Here is a 16,666-nt window from a genome sequence, read left to right on the forward strand (position 1 = left end):
TGATCCGCCATGGATACCTGATTCCCCTGTTCCGCCATGGCCTCCCGAGTCCCCGGCTCCACCATGGCAACCTGAGCCCCCTGTTCCGCCATGGCCTCCTGAGCCCCCTGATCCGCCATGGCAACCTGAGTCCCCTGTTCCGCCATGGCCTCCCGAATCTCTGCCTCGGGCTCCTCCACCACCTGCTCCGCCGCCATTGGACGATCCTCCTCCTAGTCCCCCTCCGCCCCTCCCTCTGTTTCTACGGTACGAGGACGCACCTTCCGGGACGGGGGAGTACTGTAACGCCTCTGTGGACTGTTTGTTGTGGTTTCTTCCCTTTGTGTTGGTTTAGCCCGTCTAATCATTAGTTAATCACCGTCATTGTGCTCACCTGTCTGCCTCTAATTATTCACCCCATATTAGTTCCTGTCTGTCTGAGCATTGGTGTCGGTTATTGTAAATGTTACCCCGAGTGTGTGTCTCACCTACCTGAACCTGCCTTGTTGTGTCTACAATAAATGTCATTATTGGAATCCTTGTCATCCTCGTCGTCCTGCCTGCCTCCACACACCCGTTTCCGTGACACTTGGGGCTTATTGCTTTAATTTAATATGCAATTAAAGGAAATTATTGAAATACTGTCATCCTTTGAAGTCAAATCCTGCTTTGTTAACATTTTAGGGAAAGTGTTTAAGATCAAACACTTGATTTAGTCACAATTAAGTTGCTTGTTGCCACTTACTGGCACATAACCTGCAATGAAAGTCACTGAATCAATCATTTAATTATTTTTTTAGTGAACTGATTCAGAACATTTGAATCACTGGGATGAATAAAAATCATCACCATAAACCATGAACTGCAACAATAATGACTGTTTTCAACCAGGTTTCCCAAACCAAATAAATTCAGTGTGAATTTAAATTTAATTAGCCACACCCCACACCAGTTTTGTTATTAACTAAAACTAAAATGATTGAAATAGTTTTCACTGTCTGAAATAAAGCTCAAATAAAATATAAAAAAATGTATGCCTTGTGGTTTAAGTTGAAGTACTAAAATTACAAACACTAAAACTAAAATAAAAATTAGTGAAAAACATTAAAAAATAAAAATAATAATAAAATAACAAAAGCACATAAAAAATTACTACAACTTAAAATAAAATAACAGAAAATGTAAAAACAAAGGCTAATTCAAAATATTAAAGATGTGGTTCATTGTGATTTCTCTTTTTTAACGTTAGTTAGTGTGTAATGTTGCTGTTTGAGCATAAACCATATCTGCAAAGTTAAGACGCTGAAAGTTCAGTGCAATCGGAGATATTATCTTTTAAAATTAAGGCAGTTTAATGCCTACAAAAATGGCTCGTAGGAACTACAACGTGTTACATCCCGGGTTGGTGACGTCACAAACCCTGAAATTTATATAAACCCCGGCCCCGGGAACATGCAACGAAGGAGGCGAGGCCATGCTGTGCTGCTTTAGAGAAGAGGAAGAGTTGTTGCCATGCCGTCAAAACTAGGGGTGCACGAAAACATCTATTCATATATGAATCGCGATTCTGTCTTCTAACAATTGTAAAGGATTCACAAGTTTCAAAATCAATGTTGTGAAGCAGCGGTTCTTAATCCTGTTCCTCGCATCACCCTGCTCTGCATCTCTCTCTCTCTCTCTCTCGCTCTCTCTCTCTCACCTGATCATCAGCTCGTCAGCTCCAATAAACTGTTCCAATTACAGTGGGTACGGAAAGTATTCAGACCCCCTTCAGTTTTTCACTCTTTGTTATATTGCAGCCATTTGCTAAAATCATTTAAGTTAATTTTTTTTCCTCATTAATGTACACACAGCACCCCATATTGACAGAAAAACACAGAATCGTTGACATTTTTGCAGATTTATTAACAAAGAGTGAAAAATTGAAGGGGGTCTGAATACTTTCCGTACCCACTGTATATGGAAAGTCCAAATATATAGACAGATATTTTTCACATAGCTACGAGAAGCGTTAAACTTGGACGCGTGTGCGGTTGCCGTACTGTATTAAAGCTTAATCAGGATAAAACCATATATAAGAAGCTAACATAAGCAGTAGCATTTACAAATAACAGCGCATCTAAAAGTATGAGACAACAACAAACAAAGAAACATACCATTCTGAAACATCCTGTAGGAGCCGTGCTTGCACAGATTCTGCGAGATCCTCTTCACTAATATTCTCTGGGTCTCATTCGGGCTCAGATTGATAAGCAATTGTTAGACTGCACCCCATAAACACAATCAAGTCTAGAAAAAAGCAAAAATTAACAAAAAATAAATAAATAAATATTAACCAACAAATGGTGTACTTCTATCTGAGATACAGTAAAAAGTGTTTTACCATAAAATGTATACACTTCACCATTAACATCAACAATAGACTGAAACGGACTACGGTCAACGGACTGACTTGAAGTGTGTTAATGATCCCTTTATATCCTATCTTCAGTTCAGTGTCTGTATGTTGGAAGGTGGGTGTTTGACTGAAGAATTTCAGAATGTTAATTACATCTTTTCTGACTGTTTCTTCTCTTTTATCTGTTTCCCTCTCTGGCTGTTGGGGGAGGCGTGGTTGTGTTTGAGAGCACAGTCTGTACAGCTCTGGGGATCAGATACATATCTGTGAATGAAAGATGAAAGGAGTTTTTGTGTGTTCACGAGTACGTGAGGGAACAAGGGATAGAGACCGAGAAAGGAATATAGATGCAGGAATGGAACACATTTGTAAGGGATGCCAAAAGCTAAAAGGATCAAAAATGATAAGAACCAAGAATGTATGAAGCTAGAAAAGAAAAACTAAGAAATGAGTCAATGTGAATTGCAGTCTGCAGACCATTTTGACTTTAAAGAGGGAGCAAACCACCATTCCTTGGAAATGCATCATTGCAGATTATGTGCCTGTGTTTGGAGAAGCAAAAATCGAGAAAGTAAAAAGGTTTGCGGTACTGTTATGATGGTTGGCAGAGACAGGAGGGGTCTTGAATGCTCACTAAGCCTGTAAAACATTCACTGCACATTCCATGATTCTGTCTCACATGAACCATTATAAAACTGAATGAAGAGAGCTTGTGCCGTCATCACACAGGCAAACACATATCCTTAAACATGCAGGTCATTTTAACCGTGCCAAACTGAACTCGTTACATTACCTCATGAAGCACAGGAGGAACCAATCTAAGCCTGTAAACCCCCACCCCTTACTGACCCACACAGACACACACAATCCCACTTGACGTAAGGACTACTGAAAGAATGCACAGGACTCATATCTCAGAGATACAGGTGTGCACAGCGAACTACGACCATTGCACAAAATATAGGTAAAATATTGTGAAGTGACATGACATGTGACATGTGGCCAAGTATGGTGACCCATACTAGGAATTAGTGCTCTGCATTTTAACCCATCCAAAGTGCACACACACAGCAGTGAACACACACACACCGTGAACACACACCCGGAGCAGTGGGCAGCCATTTTTGCTGCGGCGCCTGGGGAGCAGTTGGGGGTTCGGTGCCTTGCTCAAGGGCACCTCAGTCGTGGTATTGAAGGTGGGAGAGAGCGCTGTACATTCACACCCCCCACCTACAATCCCTGCCGGTACGAGACTCGAACCCGCAACCTTTGAGTTACGAGTCCGACTCTCTAACCATTAGGCCACGACTTCCCCATATTGGTTAACTCTATGGGGTCTGAGGGGGTTTTGGACCCTGGAGAAGTCTGACATGCCCTCATTTTTGTGCTTTTTCCAGTTGCTTATAAACAAATCAATGGCTAAAGTGATTACACTGTATTCAGCACAAACTGAGCATATATGTGTGTGTGTGTGTGTGTGTGTGTGTGTGTGTGTGTGTGTGTATGTGTGTGTATAAAACTTTAAGTTTAATAACACTATAATAATTTAATAACACCATTAAATGTAATCTTTAACAAATCTCCAAATGTACATTTTTAAATTTTTATACTGTACATTATAATGTTGTGAGACCTAAAAATTTAAATTGATTGATTTTAGTTATTAGTGTTGTATTTTGTTTTATTCAGGCAAAAAAGTGCATAATTTTAATATCAGTTATAACATGAAAATAATTTGATATTTCTTATATATGTTTTTATATAATATACACTAGTACCGTCCACAAGTTTAGGGTCGGTAATATTTTTAAATGTTTTTGGGAGAAGTGGCTTATGCTCATCAAGGCTGAATTTATTTGATCAAAAATACAGTAAAAACAGTAATATTGTAAAATATTATCATTTAAAATAACGGTTTTATAATTAGTCTTCAGTGTCACATGCTGTAATGTGGGGTTTGGTGTTTGGGTTTTGTTTCATGTTCATGTTTTCATGTCTTTTATTTTGTAATTGTTTCACCCTGTTAGTGTCATGCTTCCCTTGCCCTCATGTATCTCTGCCTTGTGTATGTGTCATGTTCTGATTTTGTTGTCCTAGTCATGTGTCTTGTTTCCCATTGGTTTGTTCTTGTCATGTGACCCTCTTGTTTGCTATAAGTAGCCATCATGTTGCCATTGTCTCTTGTCGTGTATTGATGTTGTAACCCGCTGTCGGTGAGTCTAGTCTGTTCATGCCTCGTCAAGTCTGTGTATCTTGTTTGGATTATGTTTGGATTTTGGATTTCACCTTGTTTGAATAAAACTGCACTTGGGTTCTCACTACGCTCGCCTTCAGTGGACTGATTCATTACACATGCTCGTTCAGAAATATTTTTGTGCTTTTTGCTTATATCTGTGGAAACTGTGATCAATTTCTTTCAGGATTCTTTGATGAATAGAAAGTTAAAAAGAACAGAATCTATCTGAAATGAAACTATTTATTATTATTTGTAACTTCATAAATGTCTTTACTGTCACTTTTGATCAATGCGTCATTGCTGAATAAAAGTATCCATTTCTTTATACTTCTTCAAACTTCTCTGACCCCAAATTTTTGAACAGTAGTGTATATTACTTATAGATATTACGTGTATATAATATAAATGTTATATATCTAAGAAGATTGCAGAAACATGTATTTAAGAAAATAAGGTTAAAAAATAAATAAATAAATAGTAGATTGCTACTACTATTATGTTACTAATGAGCTACTATGTAAATGATGAACAAATAGGGATAAATCACATCTTTGATGGGTTTTTTTTCTGCTCATGAGTACAGTATATACTCTATGCTCCCACGGCCATAACATTCAAAACATGCATACGAGCCCAATCTACGAGCTCAGAGCACACACGCTCACGGGACTGCGATCGTCTGATTGGTATGAAACCCCAGGATTTTGGCGCACACTTGGCGGGTGACCTCATCCCTCCCACACCTCCCAGGAGATCCTCCTCGCACCATCCGACTTCCTTCCCTCTGTGCGTTTGTTCTATCAGTCCATCTCTCTATCACTCCATCACTGTCCTCTCTCATGTAGACAGCAATAATTATCCTCCCAAAGTCCTCTTCCTCCCCTCCGCTTCCCTTCCAGCCAATCACAAAGCAGCGTTGGGTCGCCGAACCGGGCCTCTCGCTTAAACATGGCATTTCCTGTTAAAGATAGGGCCCGTCCCCCTCACTTCCTCCCCTTCAATCTTTTTCAAACAAGCTTTTGATTTCGCTCAAGGTCCTGGAATTAGGTGAACTTCCTATTGCACTTAATTGCTGTGATGTCCATGCTGGGTTGTTAGAAGAAAACAGAGCAGAGGAAATACAGTGACATCATTAGAGGAACATTTCATCTAAAAATGTCATCATTTACTCATGTGCTGTTATTTGTCAGTGAAATAAAAACTAGAAATTATGAAGACATTATGCAGCACATATGTACATTTCATGTCACAGTCATCATGGTTGCCAAGAAATAAAATAAATAAATAGTAAAACATAACAAATATAGTCTACATAACTTATTATTTATTATCATTTCTGCCCAAATTTTACTTTACTTTTTTATTTTATTTTATTTTTGCCAAATAGTGCATTTTACATTTAAATTTTTCTGGATTTTGTTTTAATGGTCTAATTACATTTTAATAATCAAGTGAATTTAACAAAACTTTAGCAGTTTAATCATTCATTAAAATGTTAACAATAATAGTTCCTTATGAAAGTTTTATAAAATAAATTGAACCGAAATAAAATTAAATGTATAAATGTAAACTTATTTCAGCTCATTTTCAATTTAGTTGAACTTAAAATAACTAAAACTAAAACTATACAGACAGAAAACGTGACAAAATTACAAAAATACAACAAAATCACTAAAACGATAAAGTAAAAATTAAAATTAATGTGAAACTAAAAATTAAAGTGAAAATAGGAAATATAATTTAAATAAAATCTCATTTAAAATACAAACAAAAACAAAAAAATAACTAACTAAAATAACACTAAATAACATGGTGTAAATAGCACCTAACGCTAATTACACAGTGCAAAGGATTTTATTTTTTTTATTTTTATTTTGCTATTTACATTTGTAAATAGCATCTAATAGCTACTGCCTTCAGATTTTTTATTTTTATTTTTTGGGGTGAACTATTAAAAAGTCCTTGGAGTTTCACCTTGGAAAACAGGATTAAACATTTGCCTCCTTTATCTGTTCATTATGAGTCAGCAAATGTGATTTCATTTGTTTATTTAAACCTATTCTGCCAGAAAGAGGAAACAATGTTTTTTATTCTGAAGATTTAGTGGAAGGACATCATTTTACAGATTACAGAGTACATTACACAAACATACAAGCCAATGTCAACACACTCCCAAATATTCTCGCTGTTCTTCACAGAAACTAGTTCAACACAACTCAACTAACCACAATTTAACAAAGATAACTATAAAGTCACATTTACCATTATTTGGCACATTTTCACGGGCAAAAATCTAGTCATTTTCAACAGGAATCTATACTCGATAGGGAATTTTGCGTGAAAGCGAAATATTTCCAAATGCAGATTTCGCAACAGGTTCGAATTGATCACGCAATTTCACAAATTTCGCTAATGTGGCCCCACTATAACTGCTCTGTCTTCTTACGAGTGTGTTTTCATAGCATTTCTTCCTCCAGCGCTGCTCTTCCCTTTCAGTTCTTCCCATCCCTGTTGTTTATATGTGGTTGCCCACTTGAAAACCTTGGTTACTAGGCAGGATTTGACCTCTGACCCCGTGCCCTGCTCAACCCTTGGGTGAGATGTGGGGGCAAGACCGCAGTGAGGCTGCGCTGAAGCTGAGAGATGCTCATCAGGTGGCCACAACACAAGCTCTGCTCCAACCCAGCGCTCTGGGCCTCATAACCGCTAGTGTGCAGCCGGCCCATCTGCCCTGTTATTATGGCCATAGAGCTAGTGTCTCTTAAAATACACATCACAGTGCAAGCACACACTGTACTGTGGCTCAGAGTATACATTACAACACCATCAAACACTAGTGTACTCTGAAGTACACATCACGGCGCATGATGTCTTTAGGGTATTCATTACATTATACATCTATAGCCCTTACAAATGTCAAACATATAGAGGCACATCATAGTCAGTAGTTGGGACTGTCCCGGGCCCTGTCACTGCAGGGGCCCACTAAGGTACTCAGAAATACAGGGTAATTATTGGCCCCGGGGAAAGCATTACAATTTAGTTCCAGGCACCATTAATTTTACCAGCCCCTAAAAATACTTCACAGCAGACTTATTAGAGATCTTTAGAGTGTATATGAGCCAGGGTTAAAATGTTTTTGCTACATGGTAGGTGAATCGAGAAAAATTGACCCACCATAAATACTTCTTTAAAAAATACACTTAATTTTTGAAAGAAATGAATACTTTATTCACTAAGGACGCATGAAATTAACCCAAAAAGTAAAAAAGTTTCCACAAAAATATGAAGCGGCACAACTGTTTGCAGCATTGATAATAATAAGAAATGTTTCTTGAGCAGCACGTCAGTATATTAGAATGATTACCGAAGGATCATGCGACTTGATGTAAGACTGGAGTAATGATGCTAAAAATTCAACTTTGCATCACAGGAATGAATTACATTTGAAAATACATTCAAATAGAAAACAGTTATTTTAAACTGCAATAATATTTCACAATATAACTGTTTTAAAGCTAATTCAAATGTTAATAAATACTGTAATAGTATATAAATATTAAAATAACACTGAAAGTAAAAAAATGTAACATAAAATAACATGAAATGTTATAGTATATAATATTAAAATAACACTGAAATAATTTTTTTTTATATAAATCAGCATTCCAAGCCCACTACACGAATGTAACATGATGTATTTTACAGTAAAACGAAATATTCAGTGAGTAAAACATGTTGGGCTATGTGACGTGACGTCTGATGGAAGATTAGAAAGACAAACATTTTTTCTTTGGAAAACTGACTATGAACAGATGAATGCTGCACGATAAGACTAGGAATGTGTATTATGTAAACAGGGTCCATACCAACTCAAATAATATTCACTTGTATGTAAATGAGCTTTCATACAAAATAAAAATCTCTCTTCTTTGACAGGCCAAATACTTAAAAGCTGTAATATTCCATTTAGAGCTGATAACATGTCAATAAACCTTTCATTAAGTGTTATTATATTATGTAGTCGTGAGGGCTGGACTCACCCCGGGCTGCAGGCGGTCAGTAGAGCTGACGGAAAGAGCTTCCTCGGTCGAATGAGCCTCAGCATCGGTGCTTTCCCTGAGATCACTGGGGCCTCCAGAGGGACAGTTCATAATCATGTACTCCGCATCCTCTGCTAAACAGAAAACACACACAATCATCATTTATTTAAACAGAAATGAGCCCAAACCCCAACGTCAAGCAATAAATTGTGGTATGAAGAGGTTAGCCATTCATAACAGGGGCATTTACATATAAAAGTCTTTTCAGTAATGTAGATGGTAAAGATGATCTTTTTTATATGTAAGGGTTATATGAGAGTAGCGGTCTTTGAATTGAACATCTGTCCCTCTCAAACTCTCCGTGACCCTGCACTGACTCTCTGTATCCTATAAATGCTCTCAGTTCAGCTCAGTCTCTTCAGCCGCAGGTGGATCTCCGACAGTAATGAAAAAGCATATAAAACATGACAGCTGTGTCAGAGTTGTGCTGCAGCGCTAGTGCACAGAAGGGATGTTTAACAAAAGCGCACTCTTTGTATGGTGGAGTTTAAACAATGAAACAAGCTGCCTAAAAAGGAACTAAAAAACAAGTGCGGTAGCAATGCATCATTTTAATTAATAGACATTTTAACTAGTGCAGTCAAACGATTAATCGCGATTAATCGCATCCAAAATAAAAGTTTTTGTTTACATAATATATGTCTGTGTACTGTGTATATTTATTATGTATATATAAATACACATATGCATGTATATATTTTGAATTTCATATAATTTATATTTATAAATATATTTAATATATAAACATAACATATTTTTCTTAAATATATACACGTATGTGTGTGTATTTATATATACATAATAAATATACACAGCACACACACATATATACACAGTACACATACATACAGTATATTATGTAAACAAAAACTTTTATTTTGAATGCGATTAATCGCCATTAATCGTTTGGCAGCACTAATTTTAACATTACTTATTTACACTACCTTTCAGATCTTATATGTACAGTACTTTTATACATATCCTTTGTATATAATTTTATATACTGTACTTTGAATACCTTTTCCACACTTGGTCACACTTCATTTTAAGGTCCAGTTCTCTGCTGTTTCATGCAGATATTTTATGTATAGTTTCACAAAACTGCATGAATCGAATCGTGAAATCAAAATCGTGAATCTAATAGAATCGTGAGTTGAGTGAATCGTTACATCCCTACTATTAACAAACCATTAACTACAACTTTTGCCTCAATAAACTCCTAATTTGCTGCTTATTAATAGTTAGTAAAGTAGTGACGTTTAGGTATTGGGCAGGATTAGGGATGAATAATATAGTCATACAGAATATGTGCTTAAAGTACTAATAAACAGCCAATATGTTAATAATAGACATGCTAATAAGCAGTTAATAGTGAGAATTGGTCCTTATACTAAAGTGTTATCAAACACTTTTACTCAGCGAAGACTAAATTGATTTAAACTGAGATTAAATTGAATAAACGGGACAGTAAAGACATTTATGTGGTGGATTCTTATTTCAAATAAATGCTGTTCTTTTGAACTTTCTATTCATCAAAGAATCCTGAAAAAATTAATCCACACAAATCCACAGTTTCCACAAAAATAATAAGCAGCACAACTGTTTTCAGCATTGATAATAATCAGAAATGTTTCTTGAGCAGCAAATCAGTATATTTAATGATTTTTGAAGGATCATGTGACACTGAAGTCTGGAGAAATGATGCTGAAAATTCACCTTTGCATCACAGGAATAAATTACATTTCAGTATATATGAAAATAGAAAACAGTTATTTTACATTGTAATAATATTTTATAATATTACAGTTTTTACTGGATCTTTGATCTAATAAATAGTGAGCAAACCTCAAAAACACCAAATCTCACCAACCCTACATTTTCAACAGTAGTGCATATTTGCATATAAAATTTACAAATTTACTTTATATAATAAAGCGGTCACCTGGTGCGTCCCTGTTGTCCTGCAGTTTATATAGCAGCTCTGAGATGGATTTTTTCTGGGCCTGAGCGATATAACTGAGATTCTCACTGTCCAGAACCAGCAAGAAGGCCTGCAGGTCCGAAACCAGCCGAGCCAGCACTGCAAAATCACAGAAAACAGACATATGTATCAATATACACACAATTAAATCATTTTCACATTTATACTCCTTGATTTTTCTTTCTTTTCTTTGCACATCCCATATTTTCTCTCAAGCTCTTCACTGACACTGTTTATAATTACTTCATGTTTATTTAGAATGTGATTATTTTAAAGGGGTCATGTGATGCTGCTAAAAAGAACATTATTTTGTGTAAGTAATATTTTGATAAATACATAACAGATTTTCATTTTTTAAAGTCTCTGCCTGCAACTTTTGAAATTCAACTAGCAAAAACAGATGACGAGGGCATGATGAAAAGTTTCCACAACCGATTACAATTTATTAAAAAAAAAAAAGAAAAAAAAAAAGCAGAAAGTTGAAATCTTCCCTAAAAGTGCTGTAGTTGAAAAAACATCCAAATATGTCCAAATGCACTTGAAGGGGAAATAGCTGTTTTATGAAGTTATGAATATACATACAGTATATATATCCAGAATGAACTTGAACACGAATGCAGTCAGAAACTATGAATGCAGCCCAACTAACCTGTAATAGCTACCGCTAAGTGTTTCCAGGAGCGATCTGTGTTCGATTTATTAAACCACAAAAGTAAATATTTGTGCTTATTGAATTAGGTGAGATTTTCAATCATTTCTTCAGGATGCTGATATTATGACTGAAACAGAGGACTCCTAAAATCCTGATTTATTTACTCTCTCGGCTGAATAATTGCTGCTCCATGCTGCTTTGCATTATTTATACCAAAGTGACTTTATAACAAGGTTAGAGTGCATTGCTGCAGCCCAAGCCATTCATCACATTAGACTCATATCCACACAAACATCAACACATGCGCCTCTGACACACACGCTGAGGCTGTACCTTTACTGCGTGCTTCAAGAGTCATGTTAATATTGAATCAACACATTTTTACCATTGTAGCAAATGCCTGCAGATTTTCAATCCTGCTGTGACATTTGGTGACTTAAGGAGGAAAAGTGGCCTCTACCTGTTTTATAATGGTTTAAAGTGAGGCCTGCTCTCTGTCTTGCCCTTATTATGTTGGCTATAGACAAACAGGCCACTGTTCAAGCCCTTACCACAGTAAACATACAGAGACTCCACACACTGTGTATATTACACACACACACATCAGTGGGCCTTTGTGCTGCAGTCAATCCTCTCTCTCTCTTTCTCACACATCATTTGACACTCTCTCCCAGCCGGTTTCTCAAATTCCTTGCTGTTTGCTCAGATGAGCATCACTATTATTATTGCTCATATGCAAGTTTAATGATGTGAACGAACACCAAGTCTAGGCATTTACGTTCAGCACACAACTTACTCTGCTGCGCTATATAGACCTGAGCCATATGTAGAGACCAGACTATCAAACACTAAAAAAGTTGGTGTAGAAATAATTTTCACTTAGAATTTGCCAGTAAACTTCACAAATAATTACAAAGAAATGGCAAGTGACACATTGAATTAAAAGTTACATTTCGGAGTAGGAGAGTATGAAATAATATTTTCTGGCACAACATACTCAAACTTTGTCTTATTTACAACTTCAAAAAAAAAAAAATTTTTATAGTGTAGCAACACGTTAAAACCACTCAAAACACCTAAAACTTTTTGCACACAAGTAAGCGTCAATCATGTTTTCTTCAGAAAAAGTACTTATAGTAGGTAGTAAAACTTACTTTTTGTGTCTTGCATACACCATAATTTTCTTTTATATTCCATGTGAAAAAGAAGTGTGCTTTCACGTAAGTGCACTTAAAGAGAGATGCTTTCATGACTATAACACTCTTAAGTACACTTTTAAAAAGTGCACTTTGTAATAATGTCAACTTAAAAGTGTTGTCACTTTAAATTGGATTTTTTAAATGAAACGTGTTGTCAACACATAAAGTGCTTGATCATAATTTTAACTTGAGTGTTATTTTAATTTTAACTTAAGTGTGTTATGATTATAAATATATTTAAATATATGACTTACAGTATAAGTTTCAATATAAATAAAATTAACATATACTTTAGTTTACCATAAATGCTTTTTGGTACATTTAGCAGTTACATAATTCAAAGTAATTAAAAGTAATTATGACATGACATATAGCAAAGATGCATATAATAATTAGACATATTAAAGAAGTCCTAATTAAGTTAGTCCAAAAAGCAAGTTCATCTAATTGCATATATTAAAACAAGTACTCTTGTAAAATATGCTAAAGTGTACTTTTTTTTTTTACAAGGGTATCTTCAGATGAATCCATCTTTTAAATCATAATGTCAGACATTACTAGTCTGTCATAATATGTAAGATCTCTCTTTGATGACCTCTACACAGGCCAGCTGTTGTGATAGAGCTGAATGGACCTTTGAAAAGATCTCTGTAGGGAAGCACATAAAGACCTGCATGACGCTTCTGAAACACATGGGTACTGTTATTTCACTTCTCGCTTAAAAATGGGTTTCAGTCCTTATCTGTCAGCGCTGAGGCCATCTACTGCACACGCTAGCATACTAAATGCTTAAACAGCAAACTTATTTACAATATAGCACTTCTTTTTTGTAGGAAAAAGTCTGACCACAAAATGTTGATAATTCACAAATTGTAAAATATCACATTAGCGATTCCTTCTATAAGAGATAATCAGAATTTGTAGCAAAGCTCATTAAGATAACATGCTAGCAGTATGATACCCCTGCTGAAAAAAACTATAGAAACCATCCAAGAAATTCTACTGGTTTCCACTACAAATACCATTACAAACATTACAAACCATCAACTTTTAACCATTAAAACCACTAAAAAATGGTTTCCTGTAGTGTGTTTTTGGGACATATTCCAATAGGATTTAGTGGTTTTAACAAGCCAAAAATAGAAGGCAACCAATTACCAGTAGAGACCAACAGGCACCATTGCAGTTTCCATTAAAACCAGTACGATTCCCATTATAACCAAACAGGGCAGGGACTATAGCAGGCTAATTGGCTAATAATTCGCTAAGCTAGCAAACTAAGATAATGTTATGCTAAGGTAGCAAGTTAATCGGCTAACAGTAAAGCAAGTCAGTCGAAATCGCAAAGGGACAGAGAGAGAAGAAAACCGTAAACGTGGCTCCTTATCCAAGGCCGAGCTTTTATCATCTGCCAGAGAAAGGATCACAGGATCCAAGTGGAGCTGTTTCAAAGAATGTGTCTCTTTGACTCTTCTTTACAATCAAATCTCACCAAAACCTGCAGTCAATAGAAAATCAGCAGCTTCGACAACAAAAAATTAAGTTTATAAATAAATAATAAATATATAAATATAAATAAAAGTGTACCTCATTCACTAATAATTATGTGGATTATCTAATATTTTCACACACATGGAAACTTCTCATAAAGAATTTACCTTTGAGGCCCACTGTTACCATTCAGAACAAGGATGGTTATTTAAAACACCAATGCACTGCAATACTATAAACTTCTGAGCTTGAACAGAAACTCAACTTCTGGTCTGTGCTAACCACTCCTCTCGGTTCACACTAGGGCCTTTCACACCGCAGGAACCTTTTCATAGTACCACAACTAATTGTGGAACTACCCACTTTTTGGCATTTTCGCACCGCCGGAACTGGGTGCGATTTTAGTACCGGACTGCCTTTTTCGAGAACCAAATTAGCTCCTACTCCGGAGCAGGGTCCAACCAGCACAACTGCTACTAATCGTGACGTAAGTAGACATTGATTGGCCAAATGCGTATGAAAACGCCCTCACCTGCCATGATTTAAAACGCCGTGTAAACATACTGTAAACATTGTCAACTTATTTCGCAAGTATGGAGAACAGCGATAGATGGACAGACGCTGAAGTGCAGGCACTTGTAGCAAATGTAGCAATGGGTGAGTACTAGTAGACATCTAACAATGCCTCTGCAGCGCTACTCAAACAAACATTTCAAGAACTGTAAAAAGAGCCATGAGAATGCAGTAAATCCCACCACGACTCATGTAACTTTCTCACATCAGGAAAAATAGAGGTATGTATAATATATCTTATAGATATCTATATCCACTGCCTCCAGAATCACTGATATATTACTATATGCAGACCCACATTGAATATGTTGACTTTTTGCTGTTATTTTGATGGAAAAATTTGTACATAATGGTCATTTCCATTCTGTGAACGGGTCAAAGACAAATTTACAAAATAAAGGAAAAATATTTTTGACTTGACAAGACTTGACATGAAATGTCATGTGATAACCTGTTTTCCACATTCATCTTAATTTTTATTTAAAAAAAATGCAAGGTAAGGTGTTTTACAAATATCTTTAACTATTAATTCAGAAATCTAAAAGGTTTTGTATAGTCACACCATATTGTACAAATTGTAAGAGACTTTTTGACCTTGTTAGTGTACAATACACACACACACACACACACACACATATATATATATATATATATATTTATATATATATATATATAAATTTTAAAATAAATCTTTAAATTAGGTTTTTTCCCCTCATAATATTCCATCAGAAATAAATAAATAAATAATTTTAATGTAGAAAAAAAAATGCTCATCATTGAAGTGGTGTATATAATTTTATTACATTTTTATTTATTTATTTACAGTGCATTCAGTTTTTTCTCTTGAATAAATTTAGACATTTCTAAAATTCTGTTTTCACTATGTCATTATGAGTGTAGATTAATGAGAAAAGAAATGAATTTAAACAATTGTAGTATCAGACTGCAACATAAAATTGAAAAAAAGTGAAGGGGGTCTGAATACGTTCTGAATGCACTGTACCTTTTTAACATTTAACACTGTACATTTATTTATTTGAATAAATGAATACATCCAGAAAAATGTTAAACGTTAAATCTGGCAGCTCTACTATTGAATTCACAATACAACTGAATGTATATTATCCAGTAACTTTGGATTTTGCAAACAAAAATGAACATCAACAACAAAGAAATGCAAATAAAAGATGTGTGTGAGGCTACAGCTCACAGTAAAACATTATACATAATACCAAAAAGCTGTTTTTCTCCAGGAAACTGGGTCTGTAAAGGAGATGACAAATATCACTTATGTACAGCAGCACTTATTCCAGAAAGCTTCCTGTTAAAAAGAGAATTCTGCTTTCATTTATCGAACACACTGACCTTCGGACGTGACAGAGCTGGCGATGGAGTGCTAACAGTAAAGTCATTAAGCAAACAGAGCTCCAGCCAGATGTCAATGGCTGACTGTGACGGAAGCTCTCTGCCCTTCAGATTGTCATTCTCAAGGTCTCAGTCTTTACACTACCCTCTTTTCTTCTCCAAACTCCACCATTTCTCACTGCCACACTGTATTGGCAACTTTAGACCATTTTCTTGAGCAGATGTTCAAAGCAAACCTTCATCATGCTTTTGCATATGTGAGAATCTATAAAAACACTTTCACGTGTTATTGTGATATTTTCACATTTTGGTTAAATAACATTTGATTCCTTTGACATTCCACTGTTTCTCGTAGACTTAAGCCAATAACAACTGTCCGCTAAGAAGTCGCCCCACCCATTCTCGCTTGGTGCGGGAACTGTAAAATGTGTGGAGGATAAATATTGAGCATTGTCATAACAACGTCTCAAAGGTCAAAGAATCCAGCTACTGGCTTCCGGCGAAATCAAACACACACAAACCCTCATCCTTTATCGCTTTGAGGATCTACTGAACCTTTACTTCTGATGTCTACACTCTTAAAAATAAAAGTCCTTTTTTGGCATCAATGGTTCCATAAAGAACCTTTAAAGGGGTCATATGATGCGATTTCAAGTTTTCCTTTCTCTTTGGAGTGTTACAAGCTGATT

The 16,666-nt window shown here is 35.8% G+C and overlaps 1 protein-coding gene across 2 annotated transcripts in view; it reads right to left on the reverse strand.

The window, feature by feature from the left end:
* The window catches only part of LOC107691563 (actin filament-associated protein 1-like 2), a 48,495-nt gene that overhangs the window by 22,913 nt on the left and 8,916 nt on the right, over positions 1–16,666 (reverse strand). The window contains exons 2-3 of one of the 2 annotated variants that reach the window (XM_016490217.1): positions 10,659–10,796; positions 8,657–8,787 (exon numbers count right to left, since the gene is read on the reverse strand). In XM_016490217.1, coding sequence (XP_016345703.1) covers positions 8,657–8,787; positions 10,659–10,796 — 269 coding nt within the window. Of the gene's footprint in view, positions 1–8,656; positions 8,791–10,658; positions 10,797–16,666 lie in introns of both variants that reach the window. The other variant, XM_016490216.1, reaches the window with a different exon arrangement.

This window comes from Sinocyclocheilus anshuiensis, unplaced genomic scaffold, assembly GCF_001515605.1.
Source record: "Sinocyclocheilus anshuiensis isolate Anshui unplaced genomic scaffold, SAMN03320099.WGS_v1.1 scaffold630, whole genome shotgun sequence".
Classification (NCBI taxonomy): domain Eukaryota; kingdom Metazoa; phylum Chordata; class Actinopteri; order Cypriniformes; family Cyprinidae; genus Sinocyclocheilus; species Sinocyclocheilus anshuiensis.